The sequence below is a fragment of the Homalodisca vitripennis genome, chromosome 7 (assembly GCF_021130785.1).
Source record: "Homalodisca vitripennis isolate AUS2020 chromosome 7, UT_GWSS_2.1, whole genome shotgun sequence".
Lineage (NCBI taxonomy): Eukaryota > Metazoa > Arthropoda > Insecta > Hemiptera > Cicadellidae > Homalodisca > Homalodisca vitripennis.
Genome location: NC_060213.1, coordinates 143,497,681 through 143,516,025, shown reverse-complemented (window position 1 = coordinate 143,516,025; position 18,345 = coordinate 143,497,681). Strand labels below are relative to the sequence as shown.

Below are 18,345 nucleotides of genomic sequence, written 5' to 3'. Positions count from 1 at the left end.
TGCCACACAGTTTATCAACATGGTCCATCCAAGATATTCTGTTGTCGACCACAACACCAAGAAGGAGAATTCAGTGGTGTGGAGCACCACTGAATTTACAGAGTTAAGGTTTGGGAATCCTGACAATATTGTTCTTTTAATCTGCCAAGAGTCATTGCTTTCGTCTTTGATTCGTTCACTGCACAGTACTCAACAGCAACATTCAATGCGATGTATGACTGAACTTCAAGTGCCTCTCTATTCTTTCCAGAAATCAAAAGAACCGTGTCATCGGCATACAATATGGTGTTACTGTAGGGTTCCATGTACGCTGGAAAGTTAGATGTAAAGAGGACAAACAGAACAGGCCCTAGGACAGAACCCTATGGTACACCTCAATTCACTTCAATTTTGGTATTACTTCCTTTCTTATGTTTGGGATAAATTTCGGATAGTTTTAGTAATGATTGAAATTGTCCATGTTCAAATGACTTGTTTATCACCGCTGCTAGAGGGGCAACTAGTTGCTTAGCACGAAACTTGATGGCTTTGAATGGGACCTCATCTAAACCACATGATAGTTTGGAGAGTTTATGACATCTATAACTTCTTCTGTTCGATGGAGCTATTTGGAATAGGAGGTGCAGCACAGTGTAGGCCTGTCCTGTTTGTGTTTAGTGTTTCTGCAAAAAATTTTTTGTTCTTATGCTCAGCTATAAGAGAGGGGTTGTTTTCTATTTTATTATTTATTTCCAGTTTTAAGGGAGTATCACATGTACGTTTGAATTGTTTCTCTAAATTTATTATGGCCATATTGCTTTTGATTTATTGTCTGATTTTTTTATGTGTTCTGCTGCTGCTATGCGTTTAATATCATAGGTTTTTTTCTTGCTGTCCATTACTTCTTTATCAGCAGCATTGCCAGTCATTTCATATCTCTGAAAAGCATTGAGATAGTCCATCTTTAGGAGTTTTGCCTCTTCATTGTATTTCAAATTGAGCTTAGGGCTTTTTTTCAATCTCAATTTTTTTTTTTATTGGGACAATTGTGATCACGATTTAACCTTACAGTTTGATAGAAAGCATTGTACATTCCCTCAGCATCAGACATGTTGTACACAGTGTTCCAGTCTTCTTTTGTCTATTCATTTCTTAAGCTTTCTAGATTTTGTTTATTGAAGTTTCTTCTTAGTGTACTCACTGAAGTTGCCGGGCTCGCTTTTATCAAGTTTAAAAGGCAGGTTTGGCCAGTGTGATCTGATAAGCCAGCTTGGTGAATATTGAATTCAATTGGTGTATCAGGTTTATTGGTACATATGCAGTCTATGGATGATTGGGAAGTGCTAGTGATCCGGGTTGCTGGAAGTGGGAGGCGGGTTACTCCATATGTTAGTAGTTCATCTTCAAACTGTCTACTTTCTGTGTTGTCTGTAAGCCTGTCAAAGTTGACATCCCCCATTAAAACTAATTGCTTTGCCTCTGTTCGGATTTTATCCAGGATTTCAGCTATCATCTCAATTGCGTGTTTGCTCTGCCCTCCTGGTGGTCTGTATACTCCCAGTACATAGAGCGACTTTTTGTGATTCCCACCAGGGCTGCTTCACACACAGATTCTACACAGTGGTTGGTTATATCCACTGCCTTTGCCTCTATGTCGGTCATTTCGTCAAGATATATCGCAACTCCCCCAAGTTTATGGTTTTCTCTGCTGAAATTGGTGATGAGTTTGTAACCAGAAATTAATGTTGAGCTTAAATTAGCTTGACCAAGTCCATATTCTGTTAATATAAGCAATGTAGGATGTAGTTGATCAAAAAAATGGTTCAGTCTGTCAACTTTCTTAGACAGTCCTCTTATATTTTGGTGAAAAATTGAGAATGCATTTTTTGTTGTTTTTTCTTGGTGAGGGATTGTTAGTCTTCCTGTGGTTGAAGCTTTTGTCTGCCTTTTCTTCAGAGCAACTCATTCTAAAAAAGATATATTTGGAGTTGTAGTAGGTGTAGTGGTTGAAAGGGTGAAGTCCTGTCCAATCAATCTTATGCTAGCTGGATTGGCTAGTGCTTGTGCTGTACAAAGGTCGTAATACAAAAATATATCCTCATCATTTACAGGAACAATTAGTTTCAAATGAGATGGTATACTCTTTTCAATTTTATTTCAAATCTTTGTGAAATCATGTGGATTTAGTAATTTACTGCTTATTTTACCAGAGTATATAAGTTCTAATGCTTGCCTAAACTGTACTACTCTTAGCTTAGCTTCATCAACAGTTTGACGTAAATGTCTTAACATTGTTGTGATTGCCATATGTTTTGCTACGGACTGATGCACCATTATATTCTGTACATTGAAATTTGTTAATGACGTTATTAACCTGTCATTGGCTGTAGATAACTTAATCATTATTTCATGAATAGTTTTAGTGTTAGTTATAATTCTGGAATTAACCCTTCAACGCACTATTTAATTTGAACTGAACACCCCCTAAGTGGCCCACTTAATTTCTTGTTTTTCACAGTTTTGTGACAACATTACCTATACATACATTAAATGATTTTCTGTTAAGCCTATACTTGTAAAAGTGATTATATTGCTAAAATATAAGTATACCCATACAAACATGTACAAAATACCATTAAAAAATTTTTTAAGACATGTTTACTGGAAGTTATTTGCTGTACTTATATTACAAATTTGCAACTGTGTGATATGTCTTGAAGCAGTCCACTAGGCATAGGCCAGCCTCACATTGGGGACACCAGTAGATTGTGTCCCTTCTTCTGCCATGTTTGTAGCAAACCACACATCTCCTTTGAGGCTTTGCTTTTTTCCCAGTTGGTGGAATCTTTTCAATAAAATGTCTTTCAGTTAAGCGCATTGGTGGAGGCTCAGTGGATGGTCTGCCTTGAACTGTTCTTGGTACCTCTTGTTGAAATCTTTCAAACATTTCTTTTACTAGGCCTAATCTAAATGTTAAGTGATCAATATTGTTGTGTTTTAACTTCCAAATGATGTATGAGTTCAGAATTGTAATGTTTAGCATACGCTTGAAGACTTTCATGTACCATTTAGTACCTCTTTTCCTTTCCAGTAGATAGTTTTCTAGCATTTGATCTCTAAGGTCCACACCCCCGATATTCTTATTATATTCTACTACAATACCAAACATAACCAAACAAATAAACAGCTAAACAAAAACAACAATCGCATGCCAGCAAACAAACACACAGTCAATTGTGTAGTTAGAAACAGCTGACAGCAAGCGCCACATTGATCGATGTTTTTCGTCTACTATAAACTACATGTTGAACGGCTTTCGATACATAGGTATCGATACACCGATAGTTCATTTCATCGTCTTTCCAACGATGTATAACTCGATTGTATTACACAGAAAATAACCGAAATGTATTCGTTATAAGATCGGACTGCGCGATGCGTACAGCGTACGTCGCGGGCCGAGTTCAGCGGTAAACACTAGACGTACGTCGCGGTGCGTCGAAGGGTTAATATCTTTCATCAAAGTTATTTGTGTATGACTCAAGCTAATAACTGTACCACTGATTAACTTTAGTTCGTTTACTTTGGAATTTACATGTTCTAAATCTTCACTAGTCTGTACATCAAATACTTTAATGCGTAACCTCCTGCATTTATATGACCACGCTTATTTCTAGAATTTCCAGCAGGTGGCAAAAGTTTTAATAAGTCGGTTATATCACTCTTATTCGATTCCATCCTTATGTATTCAGACTCGAAGTCATCATCCCAGACGTTTACACTGATATTTTTAAACTGTTCTAATTCTACACATCTTTCTTTCAATGGTATCAGTTCATCAAGGATTTCCACTAGATCAAAGTCTAAAACGATTCTCCCTTCATCTCCGGATATCACAGAGTCTTCTAGCTTCCTAAACACAACTCCTTGACTCATTTCAGCTGCTTTGACCAACGTAATAATCATTAGTCCTGTAACAAAGACTTGATATCTATAATTTCACTTATCTTTTATTTTATGGATATTCAATGTTGCTTAACTAACTTCTCCTTATTCTAATATAACACAATTGAGTGGGAGGATTCGATTCACCTTAATTTTCTTAAAGTAACTTGATTTATTCCGTTCATTTGTTACAACTTTTTTCTGGCCTTCTGTGTTAGTACTCTCAGTAATCTCATGTGCTTGTGTGGATATACTCAGACAATTTTTAGTCTTCAGGGTACCCTTTTTTCGTTTTCTCTCACACAACATTCACACTCATTCAGCAACATTCGTTTCACATTTTCACTTCTGTCAAACTGATCATTTTCACTTCACATAAGGTATAAGTATACTAATGTAACGTAAAGATTTAAAATAGCACACTGGAATAGCGTCTAACTTGTGATATTTCAAATTAATTTTAAAATATCAATATTTCTCAATAACAGCAATTATTTAAACCCAAAATATTAATTTTATCAAAGCTATGACACTTTTGTTTTAAAGAGTGCTTTTGTGTTACAAAAATTTTAATAATTAATTTTTATCTGGAAACATTGGCATTTTCTAATAAATATTATTTAATAAGTAATCTTATCCTAATTTTAAAAGGAGAAATAGGTGCCCTGGAAGTGACGACCTGACATTGAAGTACACATTGCTGCTCCATGTTAGAGTAATTCAATTTAATTTACTTAAGTTACTCAATAATCAATCACAAAATTAGCAAAACATTACGTTATCATTCAATGCTGTATTCACTATTACACCACAGCACCTTTATTCTCTCTAATCTCTATGTCTTAATTATTAATGTAGAATAATTGGTAATAATAGTGTTAAAGTACCAATGTTTCTTTATTCTATTTATTTTAATTTCTGAATGCGAACAAAGGCTCACCAAATATTACCGCCATTGCGACTGCCATAGTTGCTAGGGGCTGTGGACAGATGATGGTTGTTGTCAGCTTCACTCAACTCCCTGTCCAAAGCTCATCACTCCACGATGTTGGTTACTCTGCTTCCATCACCTACCAGGCTGGTGATGTGACGAAGATGACAAGATGGTGTCGTCTCTTGGCGTCCTTTCTCGGCTTGGCGTCTTTACATCTAGATTTCTTCATCCAATTTCATCGTCTTCATGTTGCACTTTTTCTTCCAAAGTTTTACAAAATCCAACTTGAAAACACTTTTCCTAGCCTTTAACACTGTATTACACTGTATGAGTAATTTAGCTGTTCACGTGTCACTTCGGCGTCGGGAAATCAATCAACTATACAGTTAAATTGTTCCAAAGTTACGCGATTATCCCACCGCTGCCACCAAATCTGTAACGCGTCCAAAAGGGGATCATTATAATATCCGCTACCACCACCAGAAAAAGAAAAATTAATTTTCCACAACAAAGTTTAAACTTCAAAACACTATTATTATACTGATTAGTTTATAAAATAATACAATTCCGATTTGTTTAAAAGGGAGAGGAGCACTTCTGAATAAAATAAGATATTTAAGTACATTGTTTAAAGAATTTACATAACTGTTATAATAGAGCTACAGAGAATCACGTGTTAATGAGTCTGAGGCCTGATCTAGACTGTGTTGTCAGCACTCTTATTGCTGTCCTATTCACTTACTTTCAACACTGCTTTACACTTTATAATTATTATGTCTTCAGTTAAATATTAAGACATTATACCAATAAGATGAAATTGTTTTTCAGTTGTTATAATGTTGTTTAACGTCTTTTTAAAAATAACGTATTTGTCAATACTAATCTGCATATCGAAATCTTGAGTTTAAAGTCGTTAAGGAGATTGTTGCGCCTTCATGTCAACGGCTAGCACGTAAACGCAACCCATCACACAGATAGCATTTATTTGTTGAAAGGGTAGTGTTTGGGCCCTAGGAGCACAGCTAAATTCCTCCTTCTGTACAGGCTGGTATAGTGTCAGTAAATTTGGTCATGTTTGTGTGACTAGGGTCCACTGTGGAAACCGCTGGAAGTGAGTTACCTGCGCAGTCACCTACAGGCTGGTATTGGCCACTATCACCACCTGCTGTTGCGACTCCAGATAGACTTCAGGATGGACCTCAGGGGAATCGTTGATTTTCCATACCTCGTGGCTGATATAGGACTTAAAAAAGGTCAGTTTGGCTGTTCCAAATTCTTTGAATGTGTTTTATTACAAAGTTTATTGAAATGAACTTTTTGTACTGTACTGACTTAAGTCACTTCTACAATAAGAAAGATAGATACATTGGTTAAAATAGGTGATAAAATTATTTCCCTGAAATTTTATATAGCAACTCTTACAAATTCTGTACTTTTGTATAGAATAAATTATATGCATTAATATTTTTTTTTAAATTGTTATTTAGCTTTATAACCAGTATAATCTTTTTTTTTTTTTTTTTTTTTTTTTTTTTTTTTTTTGCATGTTTATAGAGTTAGTGAAGTTGACAAACAACATGTAGGTTGTGATTCCTGACTTAGGTGTGTCACAACGCTTTGGTAAGATTTGTTTATTTGAACCTAGTTTGTAATTATGTATTAGGTTAGTTCTTTACCTGAAGAAGAGATCAGATTGCAGATCTCGAAACGTAGTGTTACTGATTTTTTGTTTAACTGAACGATGGCAAATGTCCGGAAAAATCCTGTTTCCTACTCAATTCGAGTACTCAGACTAAGAAGAAAAACAAAACAAATTTTAATCTCAAACCGTGTTTGAAATATGGCTATGTAAAGTGTCCAAAATATCTCGCCTTGTGTCCACTGCACTTCCGCAGGATGGAAGGAATGATCTAATTCCATATCTTATAATTGATTCTCTTAAAAATGTATGTGTTAGATGTCAAATTTTATACAGCAAATATTGTTTTAAATAGCAGAATTTTCCCGGACATAATTTAATTGTTGACATATTTTATTAATATAAAAATTCTATTTTAAATGTTAGTCTATTGTTACTTCTAAATAACAACAGTTTACAATCTGTACTAACACATCACAGCTACAAACATTATTAATTAAACAATCATGAAGAAGAGAATATGTATGCAGTTATATATTAGCATGGGCACTACTTACCATCGGGGAATGAATATGGCATGACTTTAGCTTGGTCATGTTGTAACTGTCTTTCTGCTTCCAATACATTTTCATGGGATGAAAGTATTGATTGGTTGTCTTCAGGAAAGAGCAGTTCGACCAGCAAAGAGAAGCCGCTGGACAGTGGTGCCGTAGACTGGGCCAACTTGGCCGTACATCGCTGCCTGATATATCTGGGAGACCTGGGCAGATACCTGGCTGACCTGTGTCCTGGCTACCACACCGACCTGCCTGCTAGATACTACCACCAGGTCTCAACTCACTTCCTTCATTCATCATCTTTCACATGTTTACTGTGTAACGTGATTGTCTTGACTATATTATGTGGGTTACAAGAAATTACAGTAACTAAGTAGCAAACAGAACTAATTGCTTATTGTGCTTGCGCATCCTGTCACATGACGTTCATTCATGGTCAGGCCAGTCTCACTACACTGACATTACGTTTCACATCTCTGCCGATGTTCGTTGTGACATTATACTACTTTGTTTGTCACCATGTCAATCATTAATCCCGCCGATTGGTAAGTGCGTTTAGTATTCGGTTTTTAAATAAAATTAAAAATATATAAGGCGTTATTATAACAATGGCTTAACTTACTTACATTAAAACATAAAATCAATATTTAATACTTTTATTATTTTGTGAGGCCTTTCGATATCAAGGATATCTTCTTCAGACACATCACAAAAGTAAATACAAAAAGTAAATTTTATTTTAATAATAGTTAAACATATGTGATTTAATATTAATTTATCCTTTGTGGTATAGTGTGTAAATACAAAGATATCGAAAGGCCTCACAAAATAATAAAAGTATTAAATATTGATTTTATGTTTTAATGTAAGTAAGTTACCAGTACCAATATAAGCTCCATCTACAACAATGGCTTAACTGTACATAAAGTTAAAAATGAACAAAATGAAAATTTACTGTCTGGACCTATTTGCAAAATATACGCATCATCCACCAGTTATGCTTAGGTGTTGGCCTACTTTTTGTAGTTTTATTGTAGTACAATACTTGTCGAAACACGAGTTAGGATAGGAGTCCAGGTTTGCGTGAGCCTAGACCTAACTCTACTTGGTGCTGAAAGTTGTTGTCAGCATCATCTTCATCTAAATCAGGATATAATCATCATCAGTACTTTTAAAATCCTCAATGTATTCATCTTGCAAAACAACTGCATCACTGTTAACGTCATCAGTTGAAAATGAACTCATTTTATCTGTTTATTTGTTGCCAACTAAATAATCATTAAAAATCTATATCTATTCCTAAACAAACGACTTGAAAACGAATGTTTAACCAAACAGCAGCAGATGCTACAAGTTGTGGGTCAGCTTAAAATAAACAATACACAGGTTTTCGAGTACGCATCGTATTAATTCCGAAAGTGAAACCATAGAGGAAGGTAAACTATGCCTGTTTATTTAAAACCCTTTCACAAGATCTACAGAGACGTTACATCAATTAAATTTTAGTCCGAATTACTTTTTTGTTAGATATTCACATTGCACAGATGTCCCTTAGACTGGAACGGCTGTTATCACAATGTTGGACTGAGTTTGTAAATGGTTAATGTTAAAGAACATTTTGGTGTGTTTGATAACCACTGTTTGTATCACAGTTATGAGACTAAACAACGCCTTAATTTAGTGACCCCAAATGTTAGGTTGGACAAGAATCATAAAAGTTTTAAATTTCTACAACACATATTTCAACAAGTTACCATTAGCAGTATAAGGCACCTCATAATAAATACTCACAAAAGTGTGATATGTAGTCAATTAACCCGGGATTACTCTCGCTCTGTGGTGTTACACCGTTACTCTTGTGTTAGGTTCAATCTAACAAATGGAAAAATGATCAAAGACAGGTTACAAACTTAAAAAAAACCAATTTTATTTTACAAATAATGTATTTGACACTAAGAGGAACAACTACGGTTAGTATTATGAAGAAAAAAAATTTCAATAAGAACTTAAAAATTGAAAAATAGATAATTAAAAATACTTTATAAAATAGAATATAGGAATATGATCAGTCTTAACCACTTTTCCTTGGACTTTTATTCTTGAGCATCTCCTGGATTTCCTTGTTCACGGCATTGGAAGCAGGTGATAACTGTAGTTGCAGTATGTTCGTTACAAACAGCGTGACGGCAGCTGTCACACCTGGCTTGAGTGAATCGGTTTTTCTGTATTGGACAGTAGGCACATCTAATTTTAGGCCCGTCTTCACAATGAGGTTCTGGGTCATTTATCTTGGCAACATTTCTTATCTTCTGCCGTAGTGCACTCAGCAAATTTTTCAATGGTGAGTGTCTTGTCATGTGAGGAAGTGCAAGTTCTCTAGCTAGTTCAGATAAATATTTTCGTCGAGGCAAAAGAGTATTTGTATTGGCCTTCAAAATTATTTGGCCGTTTATGGCTCCAATGTTTAGCAAAGAACAGAATGTCAGCGGCCATCTGTTGCTGACTATGGTGACACAGTATTCAGTTTTCATGCGGTCGACTACATCAACGCCCCCTTTAGTTAGGTTATAGAACGTGATCAGTTCTGGCTTAAGCTGGTCACCAGATTTTTCATCAATAACACCTTTTCTGGGCATTGTTGAGCCAACCAAGACATTTTCCCCCTTTTTTGGAATGTAAGATGCAACAATGCACTAGTTAGGATCCCTAGAAAAAACAAAAAAAAACTCCATTTACTGGGCATCCACGTAGGTTACTAGTGAGATCTACTGGCAGTTGGGGCTTGTTTTTACGTGGAGTGCTGACCACAGTCAATCTATGGTTTACGTATAGATCATTGGCTAGAGGAATATTTGTAAAATAATTGTCCATAGTAACATTGCGGCCGGATTTGTCAATTGGCTTGGTTATACGTTTTATGTCACTTACTACATCATTAGAGACATTAAATTCTCCATGGGACTGTTTCCCAGGATATGTTCCTAAATTATTGGTAAAAAAGTTCTGGTATCAACTAGTGCATAGGTCTAAATGCCATATTTGGTAGGTTTGTTAGCTATATATTGTCTGAATTTACACCACAATCTAAATGATTCAAGCATTTCATCTAGGGTTACAAGCTCCCCAACATTGTAAGTTTCCTGGTATTTCTTAACATATGCTTCAAAAATTTGTCTATTGGTGCTATGTTGTCCTTAGCCAGACGCTCTTGTCTTGACCTTTCATTATCAAACCTTACAGCCTGGATAAGTGTTTGCAAGCGCTTTTTTGACATTATTGCCACAAAAAACTCTGGAGCTGAACCATCGTCTGCCCATAGCTCATTCAAGTTGAAATGGTTAGCTTTTTTCATGCCAGCCAAATACAAAACACCCAAAAAAGCTTGTATTTCACAAAAATCTGTTTGAGGACATTCCTTAGCACCATTTCCATACTCATCAGCGTCAGCTGTTCATTTGTACATTGTACAATATCATCTACTAAATTGTCAGGAAACAATAATTTCCATGACTCATGCGCTGTTTTAGCGTTTCGAGCAACTGCTTTGACACCAGGCAAAGTTGTTACTATATTTTGCCACGTAGTTCTTGACAATGTAGGCTCATGGACATTCCATGTAGTAATAAGATCCCTTCCCAATAAATAAGGTTCCTGGTGTGAAACAGTAACTAAACGCTGACCACTTACAGTTTGGATGTTACTTCTTTCTTCATGAGGTACCGTGGCTTGATTGTCAGGTTCTTCTTCATATTCTGATTGTTCTGTGTTAATGTCATGGCCTTCATCTTCCATTGGCCCATCAGAGTCCAACATATTACCCCGCACATCATCAGGCGCTACACGCTACATTAGCTTGTTCGTCAGATTCATCCAGCCAACTTAAAATTAGGTTTGTGTCGTGCCCGCTCATTTTAGTTCACAAACTATGCTGCTAGATGAAACTAAACACATAACATAGAGCAACACTTCTCAATAAATGTAAAATGTGTGTGACTAAAAAAACTACGGTTACTCTCGTCGTTAGGTGGTGCCTAACAAAACCGACTACGTGCTTACTCTCGTGTTAGTTCCACACTAACGGGCCTGCGCGCGCTCACTTCCCCCCACCCCAGCCCCGACCCGTACTACCTTGCCGCCAAAGCGCAGTAACTACATGCCCCCAGATACCTAGTTGAGGATTAGGCAACCGGTGGACGCAAAACGAAAATTTTAAATTAGTTTATTCTGTTAAAGTTTATTATTGTTAGATTCAATCTAACAGCGAGAGTAGCTGCGGATTAAAGATAAAATGTTTTTATATCACTAAAGAATGCGTTAAATGTCATTTTAATTATCTAAGAATTGCAATGTTGCAATTTTTATTTACAATTTATTGTCATTGTAATAATATGACTTAGTTGTATTAATTAACTTGACAAAGCTTATTGTAATTTGTTGTACTTAATGGCTATTGAAGAGTGTGGATCTGATGTATAGGAAACCATTTTTATTATTGTATTGCTCATACAATAAAGAATTCACCAGAAAACTTATTTCATGTGTAATGCCCTAGGCCCTGTACTGGAAGCCTGACTGTGGAATGCCTCATAATCAACTGGGCACTCTGGTAGGAAACTACAACTTCTTCTTAGACTCTGCATATCACTATATGCGATGGTGAGTTTTGCTTCTTATGCATACCATATATAATATTCTAAGAACTTAACTAGAAAATAATAATTAAAAGAATGTATGTACCCTGCCTCCACAGATTTGTCAACATTGAAATATACTTTAGATTTATCTTTACTGGTTAAGTACAAAAGTTTCATCCTGTAAAAGGTAATCAATTATACTAGTAGGCCTATTATGTTGTATCTGTGATTTAGATTATGTTTATTCTTTTCTGTGATAATAATTATTATAAAACAATGAGAAAGAATTACTAAACAAATAGGCCACGCTTCCAATGTATTTCATTATCATTTTTGTCTCCTAATTTATCCTACGTTTGAATTTTTGTACGTTCAGAAAAAATATACATCATATGTACTCAAATTGTACTTTTTTGATAGTGTGATGTTCAGAAAGAACCATTTTGTCACATAGGTATGTTAAAATAATTTTATTTACTCAGCATATATAATATGGTAGTAGCATATGCAAACTTCATTACAGTATGTATAGTATGAAAACGCAATTAAAAAAAAAGTCATATCACAAGTATTTTTGTATTGCTAACTAGAATTTCTGTATAATTATGTATTCATTATTAAATGGTGTTTTAAGGCTTATCAATATACATAAATGTACCGGGATTGTTTACTATTGTTATATCATAGTAAATTTTAAACATTTTTAAAATTACGATTATATAAAAGGAATTTAAGATAACTAAATACAGTTTTCAGTATATTAGTGGATAAAACAGTTTATTACAAGCATGGTAATAAAAAATGTTTATGAAAACTGGATTGTAAATAAATTAACCCTTTGAGTGCCAGCCCTTTTGAAGGCATTTTGCAAGGTTTCAGTAAAAAATTCACAGTTTGATTATTTAATAAAGCTTACAACATATTTTTTGTCTCTGAAAACTGCATAATTAACATAAAATAATAAAGTTACTATAAAATTATTAAATTTAGCAATACAAAAAATGGACTTGACTTAACACTTTCCAGAATTTATTTAAATTTCATTTTTTAACCAAATTATCATTACCAAAAAACTCATATCCTTTTTTTGTCCATATTACTGGAAAGGGTATTCAATTGTCTATAAATCTTGAAAAAATGTAAATCATTATCTTCAATAATTAGTGATTTATACAACTTTTAAGAAACTAATGTCACATTGTTTCCGATAGCCATGTAAAAAATGTTTATACGTGAGTTTTGGATTGATTTTCGTTGGTCAGTTGATCGAAAGTGTACTATAACAATTTATTTTGATAAGAACAGTTCTTCATGAACAATTTAATATGATGTTAGTTTAGAAATATAAAGTTTTAGATTTTTAGTGATTTTTTTTCTCAAGCGTCCAGTAAAATCGGACATTGGCATTCAAAGGGTTAATTATAAATTTTAAACTGAAATGTTGCAAGTTTGCTACTTGTTATCCCTGTATTCTGGTGTTCACACTTATTTATTTATTTTAGAGTTTCCACTGTTCGCTCGGTACAATGACAAATGCTAGCCTAGGTTAATTAAGATGTTTGGAGAAAATATGTATATCTACGATTGACTGAAATAAAGTAATATAGGTATTTTAAGACAAATGTTAAATGATGTTTGAGTTGAACAATTCAAGACAAACTTAATAGTTAAGAAATTTAGAACTTAAGAATTTATGTGAGAGGGCACAATATACACATGAAGTTAACATGTTCCAATTCTCAGCACAACTGGACCAAACAATGGCCGTTATCTCGCCTTCCAATAGTTTACTTCCCTCAGAATGCAACAGTCCAGGTGGACTTGTTCCAATCAAGTGGTTCCTCTAAGATTCTAGCTAAGCAAATCTCAGCAAATTCCTTCATTTTTAATGCATACCTAGCAAATATTCCCCAGGAGCGAAAGGGTTAAAACACTTTTTCTCATTGTTACACTCAAGTGGCTATTGTATGTTTCATGTTTCAGTCTGATGAGTTCTCAGTCGTTCGAGGGCACTGAGAGCAATCTGGCCGGGGTTTTAGAACGTAGCTGGAAGCATTTTGAGAGCACCCTGACTCCCTCCCCCCTCCACCACCTCATATCCAAGTTTCTCAACATTGTTGACTTTTGCTACTTCGACAAACAACCACCCGAATGTTTTCCCCAGGTTAGTGCACTCTAGTTTAGACAATTGTAACCTTGCAACTTAGTCTGGAATATTGCGGGATGTGTAGCCTTGGGTCTGTTAGAGAGACAGTGGATATATATTCATGTTATCTTTAATCTGGAAATAGTGCAAAGAAACCAGCAGTGTGTACGACAGTTAAAAGAAATATGTTGAGAATGACATTAAATCTATTGAGAATGTTGTCAAAACTGTTAAGAATCAATGGAAAATATATTGGAAATGTTGTCATATTGGTTTAGAATCAATGTGAAATCTGTTGGAATGTTATCAAATCTGTGTGGCATCAATATAAAATGTGTTAAATGTAAGTGTGGAATATGTTTAGAATGTCATACAAACTATTGAGAGTGTTGTCATATCTCATAAGAATCAATGGAAAATGTATTGGAAATGTTGACATACTTGTTTGGAATCAATTTGAAATCTTTTAAGAATGTTATTAAATCTGTGTGGTATCAATACACAGATTTTCTACACATATTATTCTTTTCTACAGTCTCTGTCATTGAGCCTTGATGAATGTTGCCCTCTAGTTACTAAAACTATTTCTAGGCCTAGGCGTGCCAAAAACTGGTATACCCCTTTCTTAGGAAAACTTAGGCTATTGCTAGATTTAAGCCATCAAGAAAGCAAAAATGATCCTAGCCTGTTACAAAATCATAGGAGAATCAAGAAGTTTTATAAAGAACAGATTGATATTGCAAAAAGGAATGCCAATGATAAATACATACTAGAATCTCGTAACCCTTGCAAAGCGGCTTGGAATGTCATCAATGCTGAAACTGGGCGTAGTTTAAAAAACAATTGTCAGTCTAAACTTCCCTTTTCTGCCGATGACTTCAATAACCATTTTGTCAATATATGTAATAATGTAAATAGTAGTAATGATAATGTAAATACAGCTAGTGCCATAGAGATATTAAAATCAACCATCAAGAGTCCTCAGGTATTGCCTTTTAAGTGGAGTTATGTTAACCCTGTTGATATTCATAACACTGTATGTAGGCTAAGTAACTCTAAGTCTGAAGATGTCTTTGGATTATCCAATTTTGTTTTAAAGAAAGTTACAAAGGAAATTTTGTATCCCTTGACAATTCTTATTAATTGGATGCTCAGTGTTGGTGTTTATCCTAGATGTTTAAAAACGACTGTAACTGTGCCGATATACAAAAAAGGCGATAAATTAAATGTTAATAACTACCGACCAATTGCTTTGGTGCCTGTTGTGTCCAAGATAATCGAAAGCATTGTTAAATTCCAGGTTGAACATTATTTTGAGCAGAATTGCTTACTCTCATCGGAGCAATTTGGTTTTAGACAAAACCTCTCCACTGTTAAGGCTGTAGAAAACATTGTCTCCTATATTATTAATGGTTTTGAAAACAAAGAAGAGATATGCACTTTATTGTTGGACCTTAGTAAAGCTTTTGACATTGTACCTCACTCAGAACTCATTGAAAAGCTTAACCATTATGGACTCGGAGATGTTGAACTATCTCTTTTTAGTTCTTACTTGTCTGATAGGTACCAGTTTGTCAAACTAAGTGGCCAGAACTCTGATCTCAAGAGAGTGACTAGGGGGGTTCCCCAGGGCTCTGTCCTGGGCCCCTTTTTGTTCGTCGTCTTCATTAATGACCTCCCAAAATTTCTACCAAACAAGAGTATCTTATATGCTGACGACACTACTTTGATGTGTTCTAGTAAACTTCCTGAGCTTAATCTTGTTATGATGGACTATATGAAAGAGAGATCCTACCTTTGGTTTACTGCAAATAGTCTAAGAGTTAATGAGGATAAGTCAGAGGAAATAATATTTAACCTAGGTGTCAACTCTGTAAATAAGTCTGTTAAGTTACTAGGTCTCCATCTTGACTCAAGACTTACATGGAGAGCACTAAAACTCTTTAATAAGTTACCATTAGTTGTAAGAGACATTTCATGTAAAAATTTTAAGAATTCAATGACTAAATGGTTAAAAGAAAAAGCTTTTTATTCTGTAGAAGAATTTTATTCCTGTAGTATAAGTGATTGCATTTTCATGTAAATTTTGCTATGTTGATTTTTATGTGCCATGTGATTTATAAACTGTTTTGTTGTAGGCTATTTTAATTTTAACTTAATTTTAAATTTTAATTTTAATTTTTAATTTATTTATGTGCTCCTATATGTTGGTCATATTTATATATTTATTTAGGCCTACTAGTGCTATTCTGACGTTGTCAATACATTGTTATGTAGGATGACAATAAAGATTCTTGATTCTTGAATATAAAATCTGTTAAAAATAAATGGGAGATCTGTTTGGAATCAATATAAAATCTGTTAAATGTAAGTGTGGAATATGTTTAGTATGTCATACAAACTATTGAGAATGTTGTCATATCTCATAAGAATCAATGGAAAATTTATTGGCAATGTTGACATATTTGTTTGGAATCAATTTGAAATCTTTTAAGAATGTTGTTAAATCTGTGTGGTATCAATATAAAATATGTTACATGTAAGTGTGAAATATGTTGAGAATTTAATAAAATCTGTTGCGAATGTTGTCATATCTGATCAGAACCAATGTACAATATATTGGAAATGTTTGCACATTTGTTTGGAATTAATGTGAAATATGTTGAGAATGTTATGAAGTCTGTTTAGAATCAATATGAAATCTGTTATATGAAAGTGTGGAATATGTTGACAATGTCAAAAAATCTATTGAGAATATTGTCATATGTTTAAGAATCAATGGAAAATATATTGGAAATGTTGTCACATTTGATGGGAATCAATTTGAAATATTTTAAGAATGCTATTAAATCTGTGTGGTATCAATATAAAATCTGTTGAAAATGTTGTCATATCTGATAAGAATCAATGGAAAATTTATTGGAAATGTTGACATATTTGTTTGGAATCAATTTGAAATCTTTTAAGAATGTTATTAAATCTGTGTGGTATCAATATAAAATCTGTTAAATGTAATTGTGAAACATATTGATAATATCATAAATTCTATTGAGAATGTTGTCATATCTGATAAGAATCAATGGAAACTTTATTAGAAATGTTGTCATATTTGTTTTCAACAATGTGAAATGTGTTGGAATGTTATCAAATCTGTTTGGAATGAATATAAAATGTGTTAAATGTAAGTGTGAAATATGTTGAGAATTTCATAAAATCTGTTGAGAATGTCAAATCTGTTTGGAATCAATGTACAATATATTGGAAATGTCACATGATGTCACATTTGTTGGGAATCAATTTGAAATATTTTAAGAATGTTATTAAATCTGTGTGGTATCAATATAAAATCTGTTAAAAATAAATGCGGGATTAATGGAAACATTATTGGAAATGTTGTTGTCATATTTGTTTGGAATTAATGTAAAATCTGTTGGAATCTTATCAAATCTGTTTGGAATCAATATAAAATCTGTTAAATGTAATTGTGAAACATATTGATAATTTCTTAAATTCAATTATTAAATTCAATATTTATATCTGATAAGAATCAATGAAAAATTTATTGGAAATGTTGTCATATTTGTTTGGAATCAATGTGAAATGTGTTGGAATGTTATCAAATATGTTGAGAATTTCATAAAATCTGTTGAGAATGTTGTCATATCTGATAAGAATCAATGGAAAATTTATTGGAAATGTTGACATATTTGTTTGGAATCAAAGTGAAATGTGTTGAGAATGTTATCAAATCTGTTTGGAATCAATATAAATTGTGTTAAATGTAAGTGTGAAATATGTTGAGAATTTCATAAAATCTGTTGAGAATGTTGTCATATCTGATAAGAATCAATGGAAAATTTATTGGAAATGTTGACATATTTGTTTGGAATCAAAGTGAAATATGTGTTGAGAATGTTATCAAATCTGTTTGGAATCAATATAAATTGTGTTAAATGTAAGTGTGAAATATGTTGAGAATTTCATAAAATCTGTTGAGAATGTTGTCATATCTGATAAGAATCAATGGAAAATTTATTGGAAATGTTGACATATTTGTTTGGAATCAAAGTGAAATATGTTGAGAATGTTATGAAGTCTGTTTAGAATCAATATAAAATCTCTTAAAGATGAATGTAAGATCTGTTTGGAATCAATATAAAATCTGTTTAGAATCAATATATAATATATTGGAAGTGTAAAATTTTTTTTTAATAAATGCAAAAACTTTTATGAATGTTATTAAGTCTGTCTAGAATTAATGCAAAATTGTTTAAAATATGATATGAAGATATTTTTTGAATCAATACAAAATCTGCTACATGGTAAGTGTGAAATGTTTTGAGAATTTCATAAAATCTATCGAGAATGTCAAATCTGTTTGGATTCAATGCCAAATCTTTTGAGAATGTTATCAAATTTGATTATAGTAATTAATGTAAAATATTATACTGGGACTTTTGTCACATTTCTTTGGAATCAATGTGAAATTTTTTTTAGAATCAATGTAAAAT

At 33.4% G+C, this 18,345-nt stretch overlaps 1 protein-coding gene across 2 annotated transcripts in view; it reads left to right on the top strand.

The window, feature by feature from the left end:
• The window catches only part of LOC124366448 (protein SMG5-like), an 82,007-nt gene that overhangs the window by 18,440 nt on the left and 45,222 nt on the right, over nt 1-18,345 (top strand). For both annotated transcript variants that reach the window (XM_046823013.1, XM_046823014.1), the window contains exons 4-7: nt 5,946-6,111; nt 7,160-7,326; nt 11,607-11,710; nt 13,672-13,852. In XM_046823013.1, the coding sequence (XP_046678969.1) occupies nt 5,946-6,111; nt 7,160-7,326; nt 11,607-11,710; nt 13,672-13,852 (618 nt within the window). The remainder of the gene's footprint in view (nt 1-5,945; nt 6,112-7,159; nt 7,327-11,606; nt 11,711-13,671; nt 13,853-18,345) is intronic.